Source organism: Hippocampus guttulatus, chromosome 4 (genome assembly GCF_054856545.1).
Source record: "Hippocampus guttulatus isolate MCC_2025c chromosome 4, RoL_Hgut_1.0, whole genome shotgun sequence".
Taxonomy (NCBI): domain Eukaryota; kingdom Metazoa; phylum Chordata; class Actinopteri; order Syngnathiformes; family Syngnathidae; genus Hippocampus; species Hippocampus guttulatus.
Genome location: NC_141264.1, coordinates 17,828,451 through 17,849,123, shown reverse-complemented (window position 1 = coordinate 17,849,123; position 20,673 = coordinate 17,828,451). Strand labels below are relative to the sequence as shown.

The 20,673-nt window shown below is 41.1% G+C and overlaps 1 protein-coding gene across 5 annotated transcripts; it reads left to right on the top strand.

The window, feature by feature from the left end:
* The first annotated feature begins 1,868 nt into the window (after window positions 1–1,868).
* ano5a (anoctamin 5a) lies at window positions 1,869–20,408 on the top strand. 5 transcript variants are annotated; one of them, XM_086109361.1, is made up of 22 exons: window positions 1,869–2,099; window positions 3,784–3,845; window positions 5,060–5,188; window positions 5,987–6,028; window positions 9,307–9,408; window positions 10,779–10,850; window positions 10,924–11,202; window positions 11,397–11,516; window positions 11,638–11,753; window positions 11,835–11,969; window positions 12,062–12,167; window positions 12,282–12,342; window positions 12,652–12,803; window positions 13,742–13,822; window positions 14,605–14,827; window positions 14,950–15,128; window positions 15,215–15,312; window positions 15,403–15,533; window positions 16,570–16,775; window positions 17,010–17,203; window positions 17,381–17,486; window positions 18,167–20,408. In XM_086109361.1, the coding sequence occupies exons 1-22, from the start codon at window positions 2,033–2,035 to the stop codon at window positions 18,392–18,394; spliced, it is 2,889 nt and encodes a 962-aa protein (XP_085965487.1). In that variant the 5' UTR covers window positions 1,869–2,032; the 3' UTR covers window positions 18,395–20,408. The 5 variants fall into 5 exon arrangements, with proteins under 5 accessions (XP_085965487.1, XP_085965484.1, XP_085965483.1 ...); XM_086109358.1 differs by lacking the exons at window positions 5,060–5,188; window positions 5,987–6,028; window positions 13,742–13,822 and adding an exon at window positions 14,099–14,176; XM_086109357.1 differs by lacking the exons at window positions 5,060–5,188; window positions 5,987–6,028.
* The last annotated feature ends 265 nt before the right edge of the window (window positions 20,409–20,673 follow it).

Below are 20,673 nucleotides of genomic sequence, written 5' to 3'. Positions count from 1 at the left end.
ATAGTGGTCAAAAGTTTGGACAAGCCTTGTCATTTGTACATATCATGAACAAGTGTGCTCCAACTTGTGTGTTTCACTTTGAACTTGCATTTACTGTGATATCCTGGATTACATACTGTGTATTCCCATTTTGCAGTTTGCCGGATTCAAATCAAAGGTGGTCCCGCTTGTCTTGTCATTACTGGCAACTGTTTACCATTAGACATTGGCAGTGCACACCCAAAAAGTGCCACATGTTGCAGAGACTGCACAATATGAGACTGAAGAAAAAGTGGTTTGGGGAAATGAGTAGCTATATTTCTGTGCATGCTGCCACACCCCGCAGAGGAACCCAACATAATTACACGAGTGCAGAGCCGTGGAGGCCACATGAAGGACAGCAGGAGGGACCTGACACTAAAATTATACCCCCCCCCCCCAAAAAAAATACATGGGCGATGGCAAGGAAAGCTTGTAGGGAGAGGCTTCCCTGAACTGGAGCATGAGGTGCAAGAGTGGAATTGAGGTGAAACAATGTGAAATGCAACGGAGAAAATATACATGCACAAAACTTAGTTTGATGCACCATGGTAACATTTCCTCATTTAATACATTTTTGGAAACATGCTCAGCAGCCACGCTTGGGACAGCTGTGGAGTTGAAATTGAACACAGTTTGACCCAAAATGGGTCACAAAATGAACCACCACTGCAATAACATAAAAATAGGGTAGCCTTATGCATTGCTATAAGGGTGGAGGGCTCCAGGTTTTTCCTGATGTTTACTGTAACAATATCATCAAAATGTTGCGATTGAAACTGCTACTCATAACACCAGGAAACATTTCCCAATTATATCCCGTCCAATGATAGTGATTCTGTGCAAGTTGCACTTTATTTTATTCTTAAATGACAATCGTGGAACCCTCAATTCAATATGGTATGCACATATAATCTACTGTACGGATTGTATAAAATTTAATGTGTGCCTTGGGTCGATAAAGGTTAGGAAAGTGACAAACAGCAGACATGGAAGAGCAACAGATTTGTAGTCATCCGTTTATTTTATTTTATTTATTTTTTTGAGGGGTGGGGGGGGGGGTGGTACTGTCCTTAGGCTTGCATCTATTGGACTGAGTAAAATAACTGCATGAAAATAACTATTAGGTATGTAGGAATGGAACTTTCTAAATTTGACAGAATAGTTACATCATTACTGTATAGTAATTTTTCACATTAATTGTTTGCAAGTTTGCAAGCCATTGACCAATACTTGTGGTGTTTGAAGCCGTGTCTCCCAAACCTTACTAAGCCAACGATGGAACCATTTTAGTTTCGCAAAATCTCACGACACATCCACCCAACAAAATCTGGTCCCTTTATTATTAAATGTTATATTCTCATACTTGACGTAGACTTTTCATCCCTGTTTTGTGTTGTAGTTTCGAACAGTTTCTCAAAAACGTTAACAAAAAACGTTCAATAACGTTAACAAAATGTCGTCATGGCGACAAATTGTACAAACACCAAACACGATTGTGACGTTACATCTTTCAATCAAAGTTGTTGAAAATTACGAGTGGGCGTGAAATTGCAATATCATAAGGCAAAGAGAATAACAAATAAAACACGTAGTTGCAACGTAGAGAAACATAATTACATCAAACAATATTTCGTTCACTTGATACAGGTGCAGGATGATGCTCAAGGTTGTCCTAATTTAACTGAGCGCAGAAATATCTGTTCGCTTCCGGTTAGCCAACTTTGCGCTAAATATGTGCGCTTCGGTGTCATGTCCAACTTGCAAGTAGGCGCTCGGCTTCTTGTCGGGATCATCTAATTGGCTTGGAAGCGGGCGCCACTCCCCTCCCCTCCCGGACCTCCCTCTGTGAACTTGAGGGGACGTGCGGTCGCAGGCGTCGATCACTGGGTGGAGGGAACCCCGGGAACAAGGCTGCCGAGTCGCCCGAGAGAAGGCAGCCAGGAAGGTGAAGGACCCCGAGGAAACTAGATGTGGATTAAAACGCTCCTTTTGGCCAATCAAAATACTCGACATGAACCGAGTAAGGGGCAGGAGTGGAGCTGATAACATAGAGATGAGCCCATCTAACTCTCGTAATGGTAAGTAGTTTAAACAATCGCACTGTTTGCCTTGCATATTACTCGTAATGGGGTTTCATATTAGACAGTATTCAGTCAAATTGTTTTGACGCTCGGCTCTTTTCTAAGGTTGTAAACCAAATTCAAATTGACATGGTGATGGCTGAACTATATGAGCCAGTGCTGACAAAAAATGACATTAAGTCACCCCCCCCCCCAAAATAACCTGCACATACGCACTCAGTTTTTTTTCCCATTGAGTTATCACCATCTCAAATGTCACAGGGTTAGCCACCTCACTAGTTTTGCAACAGTTATGTTAATGACAGTTAATAAAATGAAATAAAGAATGCATAAAATGAATACGATCAATTGTAAAAATAATAGATTGATTCTGTAATAATTATTTTAAAACGCTTTAAAGATGTAAAACCTTTGTGCCTTTGACAAAATTTTGTTGGCTGCCTGCTGTTCCACTAGCAGCCTGTTGGCGGTCTCAAGGTGGAAGAAGTTTTGGTCGGACTCCCTAGAGGAGGGATTGAAGAAGAGTTCTATGCCCCCCTTCAAATTGGCATAATATATGAATTGCAGTGTTGCAGTGACAAAAATGGCATTGGCATTATGTCTTTGCCAAAATTAACTTTTCGTAGATCTGCATTGCATATTTTTAACATTAAGTCATCGACACTATCTTAAATGTGTGTCCTAAGTATAGCCACCTCACAAGTATGTTGTGATGTGAGTGGAAAGAGTGACTATTAACGCCAGTCAGACAGCTGCCCCTTTTACTGGAAAATAATGTTGTACATTTTGTTGAGTTGAGTTTTGTGTTCATTTTCATTCATGTTTACTTGTAATTTGGATCCAGCTTTGCTATGTGTGAAAGAGCAGTTGTAAAAATGACAACCTCTATGGTTCTAAAAAACCCCAGACTAAACTAAATTAAAAAAGACATGCATTTGTGTGGCACACGTGGTTGGAAAAACAATATTAGCGCCTTCTTGCCTGCTTCTTCTGCGACTATCAAGCTCCACACTTGCTACTTGCTTAGTAGGCAGAATGCCAGTTGTACAGAAATAGGAGACCTTCTCATATAAAAGCATGCACTCTTCGAGGAAGCAAACATATGACTACCAACTCTACATCATAAACAGCTGATATTAACAATTAACTGCTACATCTTTGTGATTTGTATCAATGCAGATATCCAGAGAGTTCAAATATTGTAAAGTTCCACTTTTAGCTTCAGTAAAAAAAAAAAAAAAAAAAAATTGTGGTGAGTTATGAATCTTGTACTATTGTAGGAGAGAAACACACACACGCTGTAAGTCTTATGTACAGTTTAGATAAAATTTATTTGGTGGGCATAGAAAGGCAAGTGAATGTGAACATGTACAAGCTGAGTCTGTCAAAAATATCACCTGTTGTTTCAATTTTGTTAAAAGTCACTGCTTGACTCAATAACTGCATAACACCAAACTGTCGCAGCCCTGTTCTGTGGCTGCTGGGAGCCCTTGTACAAAAATAGACCATGCACAACGCTGGCTGCTTTATACCTTTCTGCAGCTGTTCATGATCACTTTATAACTCAACTCCCAATACTACTGACACGCATCTCGCATTCTGTATATGCAACTGAATCAATACTGCTTCTTCAAACTGGGTCTGACGTCATTTTTGTGCGTCTCATGTTGCTGTCTTGCAGACGATATAAATGGCTACTACCGCGAATCGTCCAGCCCAGGATCTCAACATAGACTATCGGAGGTAAAGACGACATGCATTCTTCAAAGTATACGTTGATCAAAGTATTGACGATATGATGAGCAAATACTTTGTACTTAGTCAGGGATTGACTTTGTTTACATAAATTGCATTGATAAGTCTCCACTACATTTTTGGATAATTCCATGCTTTGACAGTTTGGGGAAGACCCTTTTGTTGTTCCAGCATGACTGTACCCAAATGCAACAAAACAACTGGCCAAGAAATGAGAAGAACTACAACTGAGATTGTAATTAACCCTTTCGGGGACAGTGGTTACTACAGTGGACAATTTATCATGTTATTAGGTTACAGGGTGCATGAAAGCGCTACATTGGTGAAGTATGATGAAAAAAACTGTTGTTCACAAAGTTTCTCTCCCAAATCACAAATCTGCTGCCCCGACATGATTGTATATTTTAAACATGCATTTACCACTGGCGTCAAGCTTGGGGATTAGTTGGAACACCAGCGCACCAACTTCAAAGCGCGTAAACTCTTTCTTATAGCCTGACCAAACCGTGTATATTGTGCCTTATTTACAGATTGTTGTTCTGAATTAACTGGACTGATAGCTCTTTCCCACTGCCGCAAAACCACGGGTAAAACCACTTTTTTGGGCAGTGGGAAAGGCTCACTGGCCAGTGTCGATCCGTGTCCACCAGCACGCCATCCGATCGCCTCCGCTTGCAGTTTGAAAGCCTAACACCGGACTTCCCGGTAATTACGTGATGACATAGGGTGGTACGAGATGCGTCATAACATCCCGCGCCATCGGCCTCGTATATAGCACGTCACAATATAGCTAGGAGATCGCCTCTTAAGCTGTTGACTCAGTAGTAGCAAAGAGTTGATCCTCTGCTGCTTTTCGACCATTTTGAGGACGGTAAAAAGGATGATAAAAGAAAGAACACTCGCTTCCATGTTGCTTTGTTTACCACCAAGAAATCTGTCGCACTATCATCTACACAATCACAGCGTGATGACGTAACAAGACGCAAAGTGGTGGTGGGGTGGGGGGGGGGGGTGCAGAATCACCACCTCTTGGTCAATGGGAAAGGGACAATATGCCAATTGGTTGCGTGTCGCCACGGATCTCTACTACCCACTAATTTCAGTGGGAAAGGGGTATTAGATGGAACTGTGGGGCCAAGGATTCTCTGTATTAAATGCGAGAGATGACCCATGCTAATGTGACCTCTTCCCCCTTTTTAAAGTGTCATGATGTGTGTGCGGAGACCTGTGAGTCTCTCAACAACAGCATGGCCACACTGGCCTCGTCTGACCGCAGTGACGAAGTTCAGGTGGACGTTCGCACTTTAGAGCCTATCAGTTCTTTGACTGGGGTAAGGCCCCAGTCCGGCACAGATGCATGCCGCTGCAGTGTTTGCATGAGTGTTTCTGACATCTCACGCTTCCGCGGTCAGATTTTTAAACTGAGCCACATCTTGCCAATGTGGAGTTAATATTTTTAACAGGGAATTACATTTGGATGTAGTTGCAAATACATTCAAATGTGTTCTACGTATTTGCAAGTATGTTCAAATGTACTTGTAGGCTAAATGCTAAAAACATAGCCACAGATTGACTTGCGCATGGGTATCTTAAAAAAAGTTGTTTTTTCGCATTCGGCCTACGTTAAATGAATCAAGTGAGTAAATTTTGATGATTCCTCATATTTATTGTTTCTGTAGTGCATGATTGCTGTCAGAAAATCTGCATATGCAAGTTAAAAGAGCCAAAATGTATGAAGAAACAAACTTTACTTAATTTTCGAATGTATTGGTATAATACAGGCCAAATTCTAATGCTAAGGTTATTGGAAAGAGTGAATTGTCTGCGGCATGTTTTTCACTCCTGCACAGTCATGGAAACATTTTGGGGTGATGCGACATGAGAGTTCATTAAAAGCGCATTTAGTCTACAAGTACTGTCAAGCATTTGCAATGACATTAGAAGGCCGTTGTTCATATGTTAGAACATATTTGCCCGTCCAAAATGTTTACTCCACAGCGGCAAGACCAGGCCTCTGTAATTTTTGTATACACTTTGATAAAGTTTTGCTTTCCAGCTGCTCTGTTAAGTTAGAGTTGTATTATACTCTTTTAAGGCTCACTCTCTCTGTCAACTCGGTTCCTCCACAGTTCTGGAAAAAGCGGACGCTGTTCCTGAAGTTTCGTTCGAGGGTATGGCATGGTAAAAACATGCTTTTGATGTGATGCAGTTCGATGCGTACTGTCCGTTTGCCCCCACAATTCGAGCTTCAGAAAATGTTATGTCTGAGAGCTGAAATCAATGTGCATATCTGTTATTGGAAAGAGTGAATTGTCTGCGGCATGTTTTTCACTCATGCACAGTCATGGAAACATTTTGGGGTGATGCGACATGAGAGTTCATTAAAAGCGCTTTGTTCTCACCTTCGATAACTCTGCTTCACTAAAGCAAAAGCGGCAATTGGAGCATAACCATTGTTTACTGCTTATTATTGGCCTCAGTGTGTGAGAGTGTGTTCTTTTGCATTGACTGACCTCAGCATTATAATATGTTATCAATCAAGACACGTTTGAAATCTCCCAAGTGCCTGTCGAGAGAATGTATTCCAGTTAGTGGACAGCACGAAACCCCGAAGGCTTGTAAGCAAAAGCATGCTATGAAAATGCTAAGAAAAGCCTACTAGAACACCCGAAATTTATTTGGCGTTATTCCGCGGAACTTTAAATGGTGGCAGGTGTTTGCTGGCACCCAAATAATGTGAATTGCAATGTGATTGGTTGATTTTAATCTGAATACAAGCGCATTCCCGGTGGGTGTACATTATCACATTATCTCATTTATTTACTCTGACTTAGCCTTTTAATAAGATTTTCTTTCCATTTGGATTGTACAGGATATAGGTCACATTGGTGGATAAAGATTTGAAATGATTGAGCTAATTGTGGTCAAATTTGTATATAATTTGTATACAGTATGTTTTTTTAATCCACTGTTACTGTTGAATCTCTGTATGTTCCAAAACCAACAACCGCTGCAAAAGTCACAATTAAAAATATTAGTTTCACATTTCCCCTTGAAATGAGTAACCTACCGTCTTACACCATGTTTTACACATACCACTTACATAATTGAGTAGAATGCAGACAAGAAAGGAAGCCAGGCATCACCCAGTAGTTTGGGGTTAGCGGTGGATGGACAGAACTCGAATCGCTCCACTTGGCAGAGGCGGGCCTAAACAGAAGCACTGATTTTCATATGCCAGAATCTGTAATTACAGCAAATTAGAGACTTTTTGCCCTTGTGAAGGAAGGCCGCCGCCCTCGCATGGTCAGCATAAAGTAATTCAAACCAGGAGCTAATGTGGGAATTCGGGCTTTATTTGGGATACGACAGCGGTTAAAAAGGTTAAACAGTTGGACTTGGAGGCTTCGCAAGCAAATTAGTATTCCAACTTTTTCCCCGCCCTACAAAGAATTTGCATCCATTGATTGATTGCTTTTAGACTCTTGAGTAGCTAGACCACAAGGTTTGAACCTTCATCAGCCTCTTCAGACTACATTATTCATGATTTAACTGCCTTGCTTCCACACCGTCTTACTACATCCATGGCCATAACCGTATTTTCCGCACTAAAAGGCGCACCTAAAAGCCTTCCTTTTTCTTAAAAGCTCACAGCACGCCTTAAAATCCAATGCGCCTTGTGTATGGTCATTACGGTAATATGTCAACCCCAAAATGGCTCCTTTCAAGAGACATGCTTACAACGCAGAGTTCAAACTTAAGGCGACCGGTTTCGCAGTTGAACACGGAAGTAGAGCAGCGGCAAGAGAGTTCAACGTTAACGACAATTTTATAACATGATATTGGTTAAGTGAACCGTGTCGCTGCTTTATTAAATACGTTTTACTGACATCTGATCGTCGCTATATAAATCAGTGTAGTGGAGGGTTCTGTTGGCATTTCCTTGAGCATAGCTCCATCTAGTGGATGCATTGTAGATTGCGTCTTATAATGCGATGCATCGAATAATTGAAAAAAAAAATGAACAAAATAGGCCATTCATTGAAGGTGCGCCTCATAATCCAGTGCGCCTTTTAGTGTGGAAAATACAGTATTGAATTAGCTTGCTAGCAGGCGGCACTTCCTATCTTGAGTAATTATAAATATTTTTTTAACCCGCCTAGTTCCACTCTATCTCTTTCCTCTTTGCGGGGACGCATGAGCATGTGAGGGCTTGCGCGGAGCTCGTCTGGTGCAGTGAGATTTCAGGCCAGCAATGCTTTGCAGTGCTCGCCTTCATTCTGTGGAGGAAGGTGGGGGTGCTTGTTCTGGGGGCCGGCTTTTTGACCGATGCATCATAGCCAAAAAGGGAGGCGGGCTATGGAGGTAAAGTGCATTCTCTCCTCCTCACAAGTGTGCAGACAGACAAGGCCCACTATTTTCTTTTCGATGTGGTGGTGGTGGTGGGTGTTGCCGTGGTACTAAAAGTATGTTGTCACTGTGGTGATGTGAAGTAGTGCATGGTTATGTTTAGCTGCCTGAACAGCTGAAGAAGCACCAGCCGCTAGCAGACAGACTGTCCCGTTCTCTCTCTTGGTGCGGTCCTGAGCCAATTTGTTTGCCTCCAGCAAAGCACTGCCGGGCTACTGCTGGCCAATACACATACCTGGCATTTACACACGCCACGTTAGAGCTGATTTCGGCCCAGCAAGTGCATGAATTATCGGAGAGGAATGCTAAAACACAGGGCAATGTTAAACCAGGTTGCTGGATCTCTTTTAACCGATAATTTTTTTTTCCTCTTGGCATTAGCATGCTAAGCCTGTGTAGTTTTAATTTGAGCAATATGGCAACACAAAATGTTACGATTAAAAAAACCCCAGGAGTTTAGACATGTACAGTACAGCATGTTTTTACACAGCAGTCATTTTGATGTATTAAAACAGTAAATAGTAGACTGCAAAAAAATGTATGTCAAACAAGAAAAGCTACATGTGTAAATGTAATACAAACCCATTACCTATTTTTTGAAGTATCTGGTTCAAAGTGCTGCTCGCAACCCTTGTGAGGATAGGCAAATTACCAAATGGATGTGTTGATGGTTCAAAGGGCTGACACAGGTATTAATTTTCAAAATTTCATGTCACCAGAGGTAGGTTACAGTAGGGACACACTGAGTCAATTACATTTACTTAAGTAACTTCTAGGCTAAGTTGTACTTGTCGAAATTAACGACAACACAGCAACGAACAAACAGCACTAACAGCTTCATAACAAATTGACATGACTATAAGGTCAAATCCAACAGTGGGCTCAGACTTGTGCATGGCATTTTAGCTGAGTGTGATGCGGTGGGCCTTGCGACTGACGTGCAGTGTCCCTGCGTGAGCTGCTGTTAATCGCGCTCCCAAGACAAGCTAACCACATGAGTACTGCGCACGTTGTGACCGATGCTATTTCTTTGTCATAGATCGAGAAACAGCAGCAGAGCAAAGACTCCGTGTTCTTCCGCGATGGAGTGCGCAGGATTGATTTTGTTCTGTCCTACACTGACGAAAGTGATGCTAAATCGGTAAGAAACGACTGCACACCTGTTTGTTTTTTTTATCCACCTTATGTTGGTTTCAAACTGTTTGTTCCATCATGATTTTTTTTATTGTTTTTTTTTTTACAGTTATGCACTAGTATAAAACACACCGCCAGTGATCAGTTTGGCTTTAGAAACATACCTTTCCACAAATGTCTTCCCTGTAATTAATTCCTAATTGTATGAAAGATTGCACGACAGTTCATTTTAAATGGAGCAACATGACGTAAGATTCTTCTATGTGGTCTGATTCAAATATATCCCTTCAAACGATAGCTCCCCATTTTTCCATTTCACAATTTGACTGGTAAGAACCGGTTCTGACAGGATGTCTCCCGACCCCGGTGGGAGTCAGTGGCGGCATACTCTAGATAGCGCAACAGGAGACACTAGTGCTCTCCCGCTTGGAGAAGTTGATCCTCATTCTGACAGGGTCGTTTTCCCATTGGCATGCATTCATGGAAGCGTTTTGTGAACTCGTCGAGACGTTTTCACAGACTGCAAAGTTTGTGGGAAGCGTTGTTGAGCTGCTGAGACTTTTAGAGGTCGGTGGTAGAGCGTTAGACTTAGCTTGTTAGCGATGCGATGGCGGTTTGTTGAATTCCGTTTAGGAGCTCAGGAATTATTTTTTTTTGTGGAGGAAACAGGAGGCCCCGTCCTATCTGTTATCGACACTTTTCAGTAAATGTCAGCTACTTTTTAACAAGAGACTGACACTTCATTTAATGGGCTGTTAGTGGTTTTCAAACTTTACACCAAGTACCATTAAAAGAAAGTACACCATCATGACCAACAGTATAATTAGTGTACTAGGCCTATGTAGTAATACAGAACAAGACAGATTTATTTTAAAAAGTGTATGATTGTAAGCCAATGTTAAATTATGCAGTTTGAACATGAACGCTTTGCTTCATATAAGGAGTCAATGAATTGCATGAAAAAGTTACTGAAAAGTTTGACAATTAACATACAGTTCTTTGAGATTAAATGTTCAAATGTGTTGTACTAAAAAGTTCAGTCCGACTGAACTGTACTTTGGCAGTGATTGTTTTGCTCAATAAAGCACACAAACTTTTTCTCTAGACCAATCGCGGGCCACTTTGTAGTGACGGCTTCCCTCATAATGGTGAAACCATATACATGATAAATGTTGAATCGTCTCGGCATATTATTGCGTATACACAACAAATGGATGGAGTACACATTTTGAAATCAGAAGTTAAGGAATATCATGTTGATAGTTGCATAAATGTTACACTTTTAAATAAAACAGTGATTAGAAGGCTTATCATAACGGCAGATGTTTTCCACAAAGAAAACTGAAGACTACATTTTTTCCCCCCTAAAAACAAAAGGGAAGAAAGAGGGAGTTGTACGAGGCCAACCTAGAGAAAGTCGGCTTGGAGCTGGAGACGGAAGATAAATCTGTAAGTGTTCATGCGCATTGAGTTGATAAAGTCTCACGATGGAAGCCTGAAAAGCAAATCAACCGCATTTCAGGAATCGGAAGACGGAAAAACCTATTTTGTGAAGATCCACGCTCCCTGGGATGTGTTGGCCACCTACGCAGATGTGCTGAAAATCAAGGTCCCCTTCAAGGCCAGTGACATACCAAAGAAACTTACCATGAAATGTCTGGCCGCCCCTTTTCGTCTTCCGGACCACGTCATGAATCCTGAGCCGGACTACTTCACTGCTACCTTCAACAAGAACAATTCTGACTTTTTCATCATCGACGACAGGGAGACATTCTTTATCCCTTCCACTCGCAACAGGATTGTAAGTAGGTTTTGATGCAAATCTTCAAGTCAGAACACCAATAGACAAATAATGCAGCACCGTTGTTCATTTTTATTTCGAACACCCCCCCCCCAACCCCCCGTCCCACCCCACACAATCAATCTACTAAGAAATAAAAATGGAAAGGCATATATTCCTTGCAATCATTTGATTCAGACTCTCTTTTTGACAAGGTATACTACATCCTCTCCCGATGTCCCTATGTGGAGGACGAATGTGTCGAGAAAGACAAAAAGGGAATCAAGAGGTTGCTCACCAACGGCACCTACACGTCGGCGTTTCCACTGCACGACGTGAGACCCTTTTTTGCTGAATGTAGCGAGAAAACAAATATGTATCGGTCAAAAGTGGATCAAAAAGAAAGGGTTGAAAAACTAAAATTCTTATGTGTCTTGCGCGTGTGTACGCATGCAGTGCAGATACTGGATGAGATCAAAGGATACTAATTGTGAAAGCGAACGATACAATCTCTACCAATACTGGGCCAAACTCTCGTGTTTCTTCAAACAGCAGCCCCTCAACCTCATAAGGTAATAAAACGACACAAGTGTCAATATATGTTTCATGTGCGCCTTCATATAGCTCACGGCTCAAAAATGTCATCTATACAGGAAGTACTATGGAGAAAAGATTGGCCTCTATTTTGCCTGGCTGGGGTTCTACACTGAGATGTTGTTTTTTGCCGCGGTTGTGGGGACCCTTTGTTTCATGTACGGATTGTCCTCATACAAACAAAATGAATGGAGGTGAGTTTGGTGAAGGCGTGCATTATTATCCCAATGACCCTTTGTCCAAACAATCATACTGATCATTGTCTGTGAATTCCAATTATGCTTAGTAAGGAAATCTGCAGTGAACAAATCGGAGGCAATATTATCATGTGTCCGCTGTGTGACAAGAGATGCAGCTACTGGAAACTCAACATAACATGCGACGCGTCATGGGTGAGACATCTGTATTTCATGATCCGTGCTGTACTATAAAGTGATGACTATTAAACTTCTATATTTGCCCTCCCAGCAATCTCTTACCATTCTCAAACATGTCTTTTCTTTCAGCAATCGCACCTGTTTGACAATGTGGGAACTTTGTTTTTTGCTGTATTCATGGGGATTTGGGGTGAGTCAATTCAGGCTTTTAATTTTGAGCTGCAGCACTGCCTTGTCACCTCCTTGAACTTCTGCCAGCTAGTCACTAGTACAGTATTTAGCAGGGGTGGGCAATTAATTTTGCAAAGGGTCCACATGAGAAAAAGCAAGGCTTGCCAAGGTCCAACATGCTAATCTCAATTTACTTTAAATGTAATTTTTTTTAACTCATTCAGTATCAGCCAATTCTAGACCAAGTTTGAAAAGACGTTTAAAAACGTCTTTGGGAGTAAATGAGTTAAAAACACGTCTGATGGTACATTTCTGATTCATTGTACAGTGACATTGTTTCTGGAGCTCTGGAAGAGGCGTCAGGCCCGTCTGGCATACGAGTGGGATCTGGTGGACTTTGAGGAGGAGCAGCAGCGACTGCAGATGCGGCCCGAATATGAGAACAGATGCAAAAGCCGCAAACTGAATCCCATCACTCAGGTGTTTATGTACTTATGAAGTAAAAATACTGTCGTCGTTTATATGTGCTTTTGAGTAGACCGCAAATGAGTACACAGTGGTGTTTTGAGCAATGATCCGACTTACGGTTTTGGGTTCGGACAATTCAGTGAAGTGTGAACTTGAAATTTGGCCGTTTATGTTCTTAATCTTGAATTCAATTTACTTCACATTAAGCAGCAGTATGGAAAATAGTGAATAATTATTCAAAAGGACACATCAAGCCATTTAATGCCGCTCCTAGTTGATGTTTACTGTCAAACTAACCAAAACTTAGAGGATTACACATTGCATATTTAAACAACCACATTGCCTGTAGTTGGCTAGCTTAATGCTAAAGGTAAAATATAATGGGAAACATATATACAACCCTTTAAACAACTGATATTCCTCCAAAAAAGTGCAACAACACATTCAACATAATTATAATCATATTCTTTATCGTCTGCGAGGAGCTGCGATGTCTATATATGGCTGTATGTAGTTTAGAGTGCATGCATGTATGTATGTACAGTATGTAGTTTAGAGTCTGCTCAGATTAGAGTGCAATTTCTCTCATTAAAAACGCATATTTTGCATTTCAGTGAGGAAAGGTGTTTTGAGATTAAAAAATGTTTTTGCTTGATGGACATAATTACTTATGGCACAAATGGAACTCGTATCTCAAGCCATCACTGTGGATAAGGACTGACTGATACATTATGAAGTATATAAATGTGATGCATTATTATTTTTATTAAATTACTTATGGCACAAATGAACTCGTATCTCAAGCCATCACTGTGGATAAGGACTGACTGATACATTATGAAGTATATAAATGTGATGCATTATTATTTTCATTATAAGATGAAGTTGGAGTCATGATTGAAAAAGTGGATGGTTCAAATTTGCCTTGACCACATGGTGCCCACCTTTAGGAATCAGAGTTGGTTCTTGAGAGGAGTACGACTGACCTAGTGGGGAAATTATTTCTGTGCTGGGTCGCCGTGTTATTCTGGGTAAGGGTGGTGCCGAAAATGGATTGTCAGTTTAATGTGGGAGAGGTTTTCCTGTGGTGTACATTACTGAAAAAGACTCACCAGCGCAAGATTCCTTCCGCTCAATTACATATGTGTGATAATTGGAGCTACATGCAAATAATTGGTCCAATTTGATTTGCCTTAAATCTCAACTGAAGGGTAATTAAAAGGAACCTTGTGGAGTTGCTTTTCAGGCTATAACAAAAGTGTGACTGACCCTTTTTTTTGTACACGCTTTGCTTGCTCATGGTGTAGGAAGTGGAGCCTTACTTACCCATAACAACTGTCAGGTGTGCACGCATATGTCTGTCTGGAGCCACTGTCCTGTTGTGGGTGAGCATTCTATCTATGTACTTATATCGTACACTCATACCATATCAAAACAAATCGGAATCCCACCTAGTCGAAACTGAATGGGATCGAATACATTTCAAATACGCTTTTATTGGGCGGATGCCGCCCGAGCAGCTTGATAAATTGTGTGCGAAAACGAGTCGAGGTTGGTGCATTTTAAAGTGAAACGATTTGATTCAGTGGGATTCTGATTTGATAAAGTGCAACTCAGTTTAACTTTCAAAGGGATTAAACAGGGATTGGGCTCAACATATTTTCATGCATCATTCCAGCTCCCAGCTCGCTCTCCTTGTGTCTCTATTTTGCCGACTGGCCTTGCAACAGCACTGGTTGTGGTGTCTCCCGCTCTTCTGTATCCTGTCATAAGAGCGGTCTTTTCATGTTGTTTTCTTTTCTTCGTCCCAAAGATCTGTCTGACCATTTCCTGCATTGTTGGAGTGATTGCATACCGCCTGGCGGTATACGCTGCCTTCTCCAGCTTTATGAAGGAAAACGCCCACCTGAACAAGATGGCTTCCTCAATCACCCCGCAGCTAGCCACGGCTGTAACCGCCTCCTGCATCAACTTCGTCATCATCATGCTCTTGAACGTCATGTACGAAAGAGTCGCTGTTTGGATAACCGACCTCGGTGAGCGCATGACTGAAATAGCTCAGTCCTGTCTTTGGTGATTTATTAGGGACGATTCAAATGTGTCATTCATTTTGTTTATATGTATAAAGTCTTGTGTTTTTCACCTATCGTTGCCACAGAAATTCCAAAGACCCACGTGGAATATGAGAACAAGCTGACAATGAAGATGTTCCTTTTCCAGTTTGTCAACTACTACTCCTCCTGCTTCTATGTGGCTTTCTTTAAGGGCAAGTTTGTTGGCTATCCTGGAGGTTATTTGTACATGTTTGGCCAAAGGACCAAACTCAGGAATGAAGAGGTGGATAGAAACCAGTATTGATTCAATTTCAGCTTCATTCCATTTGGTGGGGGGGTCTATCATTCAATTTCTATGTTTGCATTCAGTGTGACCCCGGTGGCTGTTTGATTGAGTTGACCACGCAGCTGGTAGTCGTAATGTCTGGTAAGCAGGTGTGGGGCAACATCCAGGAGTCCCTGGCCCCGTGAGTTTGCCAAAATAATTACCTACGCTACTATAGTATAAACGCTATGCATCTACATTGCCTGTACTCGTTGGCCTACTTGTCTGACAGGTGGTTAAAGAACTGGTGGCGCGGCAGAAAGAGTCGGCGCCAACCGGAGAGTCTGTACACCCGCTGGGAGCAGGATTACAACTTGCTGGTGGTTGGCCACCTGGAACTCTTCTACGAGTACCTGGAAATGGGTAAAACAGCCTTCCCCTAACCACTTCAATACATCCGGTCAGTAACTATTGTAGTTCCAATGGTCACATGAGGTACACTTGCTCAACCTATTGAGAGCCAATACAAGTAGGGCGGCGTAAATTTTGCTTTTGCCTAACTTATGCTCAGTTTTGATAGAGAACGTCATAGAGGGTGAAGTTAACAATGTTAATTATTGTGCTCCTTGTTGCATCAAACCTAGTTTCTTTTTAATTGTAATGTCAAGGGATGCATTGAAAATCGCAAGAGGACCGTCACCAAAAAAATCATCGCATATTAAAAATATTGAGGGTGAATTTCAAAATAAAATTGCAATTAGTTCTTCCAGCCGTAATATCACGATACAAACAGTAGAGGCTTGGTCGTATTGATTGGGTTTCCTGAAACGTAAGGGACTTGTTTGAAGCAATATCAACAGTTGTCCCTTTCATCGTTGTATTCGACAGTGAAACCGAAATGAGTCCACACATTTTCAGCTCTTAAATCTTCCGCTTTTGTAAATGAATTTACCGCAGCCTTGATTTTCACTTGGATTCTACATACAGTTATTACAACTGTGAGTGGTTGAACATGTAACGGACGTGCACACACGTGAATTGTGTGAAATATTGTCTAAATTTACTCACAATTGCATTTACTCCGTGTCAAATCTGGCCCTGTTTAGGTGAACACAGTGCTGATATAATCGCAGGAAGCTGTCAGCTTTTTTTGCTTCATGAAAGTCAAGAAATGGACAAACAGGCTAATCATGCCTTCTGCCACCTCAAGGAAGCACATTTCATTGTTCCATTTGTCATGATGTCGCTGGCAATGCTAAATTATTTTTAGTCAATGATTAATAATTTTGGGACCCTTAAGTGAAATTGGATAATGTCCTCCAGCTGGCCTTGGGAGGTACTGGGCGGGTGTGCCTGTTTCATGTTTACTGAGATAAACAAATCCAGCCTGCCCTAGAGAATTTCATCCTGCAGATGGTGCTGTTTCTTCCCTAAATTTTCATTTTTCTTTGCTCTCCAGTGGTCCAGTTTGGTTTCATCACTCTGTTTGTGGCTTCCTTCCCCTTGGCTCCCCTGTTGGCTCTCTTCAACAACATCATTGAGGTCAGAGTGGATGCCTGGAAACTCACCACCCAGTACAGGCGTCCTGTGGCATCCAAAACTCACAGCATCGGAGCCTGGGAGGAAATCCTCAGTGGGATTGCCATCCTCTCGGTTGTTACCAATGTAAGCGGTGGACTAGAGCTGTTTTTCCCCCCGCTGGGTATCTGCCCAGTTTCACACTGATGGCGTACAAAGACGCTTGAAAAAAGCCAACAACAAGAAAAATCTCATCTCATAAATGTTGTTCTTACCCTTGCCAAACATCCTCCAGTATGATGACATTGATTTATGATTGATATTACAGACCAGCTCCCCATGTCTTATGTTGCTTGTTGGTCCTTTCTTGTCTTTTTGCAGGCATTCATTGTGGCCTACACCTCTGAAATGATCCCCCGACTGGTGTATATGTATGCTTACCAGCCAGGACGTACGATGAAAGGTTACATCAACAACAGCTTGTCTGTGTTCAATATCGCCGACATGCCGCTGGCCCATCGGCCAGACGAAGATGAAATTCCCCCCTGGTTCAACACCTCCATCACAACCTGCAGGTCTGTGTGTGTGTGTTGTGGTTGTGTCTCAAATAATGACAAGTAATGGGGTGCAAAGAGTGTCTTTGGTATATGCGATGTTCTCTTGCGGATGTTTTATCTGCACTTTGGTAAAACAATACATATTGTGTGATGAACAGCTGACTCGATGCTAATGCTAACTCACCGATCATGCAGGTACAATGACTACCGCTACCCTCCTGGCCATGAGAATCAGTACACCCACACATTGCAGTATTGGCATATTTTTGCTGCCAAGTTGATCTTCATTATCATCATGGAGGTAAACCATTCTTACGGATACAATATTGTCGAAAGTGAGGATGGCAACACTTGTGTTTACAAAAGTAAACATCTGCACCTCACTTGAATATGGCATTGTGGGTTAAACATAAAGCTTTGAAATATGTATAAATAACAAAATTAATATACGGACAAGGGCATGACCTATTTGAAATTTTTTTGAGGCCAGTTATGGCAACTGGTAAAAAAAAAAAAACACAATGAAGAAAATAATAATAATCTTTTTTTGGGTACGTTAACCCTTTCGTGCGCCATGTAACTCGATAAACTGTCCACTGTAGTAACCGCTGTCCCCAAAGGGGTTAAATATTAAAAATACAAATTAAAGACAGAACATTTGACTCTTTTACAATACTTGGTCATTAAGTATTTACAACTGGACGGGAACAATGGTCTTTTTTTTTTAAAATGCCATGTTTGTCAGATGTTAAATGTTAATTTTTTAAAAAGGCTTTTTTTTTGCGAGGGATTATCTCCTACATTCTCACTTTTTGCAGCATTCCTTTTACAGGTTCAAAATAAACCAGACTACACAAACACTAGTTCAGCATTAGATCCCATCATTAATCCTTCCATTTTCAATTCATCCAATGCATCTCCATGGGCATGCATGTTCATTCGTGTTCTAATCTTGCCATGACTGCGCCTCTTCCTTTCCAGCATGTTGTCTTCCTGGTCAAGTTCTCTTTGGCCTGGTTGATTCCTGATGTTCCGGCCGATGTGAGGGATCGCATAAAGAGAGAGCGCTACCTGGTCCAGGAGTACCTGCACGAGTATGAAGTGAAGAGGCTGACGAGCCAACTCAGTGGAAACCAGGATGATAGTACCTCCGTGAATAGGGTCCAACCATCTTTGTCTGCGCATGAGGTGGTTTCGGAGAATCTCTAGCACAGAGAAACTGCTGCTCAGTCAGTAAGATTTAATGGCAGTGATGTTGACACGCCTGCTTATTCATGTTGATCCTGGTTCCTGGTGTTGACATTGAAGTGTCATTGTATGATGACACACGCACTCATACACACATAGCCTTTATAAAGGAGCTAGAGGTGTCCTCCGTCCTCGGCTATCCTGCTTTAAGCATGCTGAAAACCTAGAACACTTGAATATCACTGCCTCGTATTTACGGCCTTTAATTCTATGCTGTACGTGTAATGATGAAAATGATCATGTTTTTGTTGTCAGAAAAAGGAAAGACGAGCCACGCCTTTCAGAGCTATTTATTGTACTAGCCACTATCGGTAGCTTAAGAGTCGCCTTAATACATTTTGTCCTTTGATATGTCAGTTTCCCCATCATGTGTAGTTGTATGAACAACTCTGGTACATGCCATAAAATGTTGAATATTTAATTTAAGGTTTTAGAATTTCTGCAGTCCTTGACCACTGCTTATTATCAAGTAGATGGGTGACGTCCCATAAGTTTCCATACATATTATTTTATGAGAAATGTTTTCATGTACAGGTATATCTAATGTTACATTTAAATTAATTCTGAGCCCACTAAATTTTATTGTGATTAGCAGTCTATAATATTGTACTTTAAAACAGCCTACAGTAATAAAATAATGACATGTAATACATTTTTTTGGCTTCAAATCAATGGATATAGTGCTGCTCTTTCTGGTGTGTGTGCTTTGACCACTTGGGGGGGAGAATAAGACAGCCTAATGGCTACACAGCACATGGAGACGGTCACATGTTACTCCTCCATAAGCTGCAAAAATACTTAGTCCTTCGCAGATGATAAAGAATATGTTGAGCATTGTTTTCTCTACCTGTGTTTCCCCTCCCATTTTTTTCAAATATATATTGCTTAAAGGTATAAAACTATGCGACACTGATGCTCTGTTAGCTATTAATGGCATTTTTTGTTTTTCATTAGCATTTGACTGAACAAACTTTAACCAGGCAAAGCTGTGTGGTTGTTCTAAATACACAATGGATAATCCCCTCCCCAAAAATAATATTCAAATGCCAAATTTTGCAAATTAATTGCAACTATGCAATGTTTTTTAGAGCTAACCCTCATTACGATTTCAATATGTTGTTCTTTATTCCGATGTGCTTTTATGGGTGTCTGAAATTGAAAATAAAATAACGCAGAAAATTCCAGAAAATGTATGGAAACTTAAGGGACACTTTTTGTCAGGCGCAGTCCGACTATAACACAACCCTAATTCCCCCCAAAAATATCCCTACACCTACTTGTATATTAGAAATGAGACATTTCTTGAAACCAAGACATGACATATGACATGGTAGTTCCAAAAATCTGCTTTTACCACTGTGATTAAGAAAGTGGTCGGGTCATCCAGGCATAACAGCTGCGGCATGTTGAGAAATGAAAGCTCTGACTGAGTGAAGAGATCCCCTTTTAATGGCCTCATGTTTACCAACATGCTCGTTAAATGAAAATCCGGACACCCACCTTCTAAGCTGTGTTTGCTCCATTACACAAAGCGGCTGCATTTGTCCGCAGAAGGAAATTCACGTTTTGACTTTGTATTTATAATCGCACAATGCACTTGATGAGAAATGACTGATCAAGTCATAAGCGTGCGAGTCTTGCGGTTGACATGACGACGCATCCAGTCTTGAGTGTTTTAAAGCAGCAACATGTAATCGTTTTTTTTGAAGGATATTTAATTCCATAAGAGTGTCTATGCATAAGCAAAGTCTTTAATTGAAGTATTTAAATTGTAAAATATTTAATTTAATCATTTCATCTGCTAATCTTGCGAGAACTTTTTACTTATTTCTTTTTTCAGTTATAAACATGTTCTGAAGCCTGTTGTCTTTTGTCAATTTTTATACTTTTACTAAGTGAATCTGTTTACTGTACACTACTATCCAATCATTTCATTCTGTATTTTTTTAAACATTTCCTTTATCCAAATTTCCAAAATAAAGTCCAGCTGAACCGATGTTTGCGTCCTAAATGTAAGTATCCACTGTGCTGCTTTGCTAAGGACATTGGCAAGCGTGAACATTCACACAACAGATGGGCCAAGAGGATGCCGCTTCCTAGTCAGTGTTTGCTCACACTAGTGGGTGTGGTTAACACCCAAAGACATTGGCATGCTCTTCTCACCCGGCATACAAAAACACATGGGCAACATGCATGTATATGTGCCGTCTGTGCAAAACCTTACAATGTCTGTGATAAGC

What these genes read in the sequence shown, in the direction of transcription:
- ano5a (XM_086109361.1), top strand. Translation starts at nt 2,033, where the DNA reads ATGAACCGAGTAAGGGGCAGGAGTGGAGCTGATAACATAGAGATGAGC. An exon ending in AACTGAATCCCATCACTCAG is followed by an intron (nt 12,804 to 13,741) that starts GTGTTTATGTAC and finishes GCCCACCTTTAG; the next exon opens with GAATCAGAGTTGGTTCTTGA. An exon ending in ATCCAGGAGTCCCTGGCCCC is followed by an intron (nt 15,313 to 15,402) that starts GTGAGTTTGCCA and finishes CTTGTCTGACAG; the next exon opens with GTGGTTAAAGAACTGGTGGC.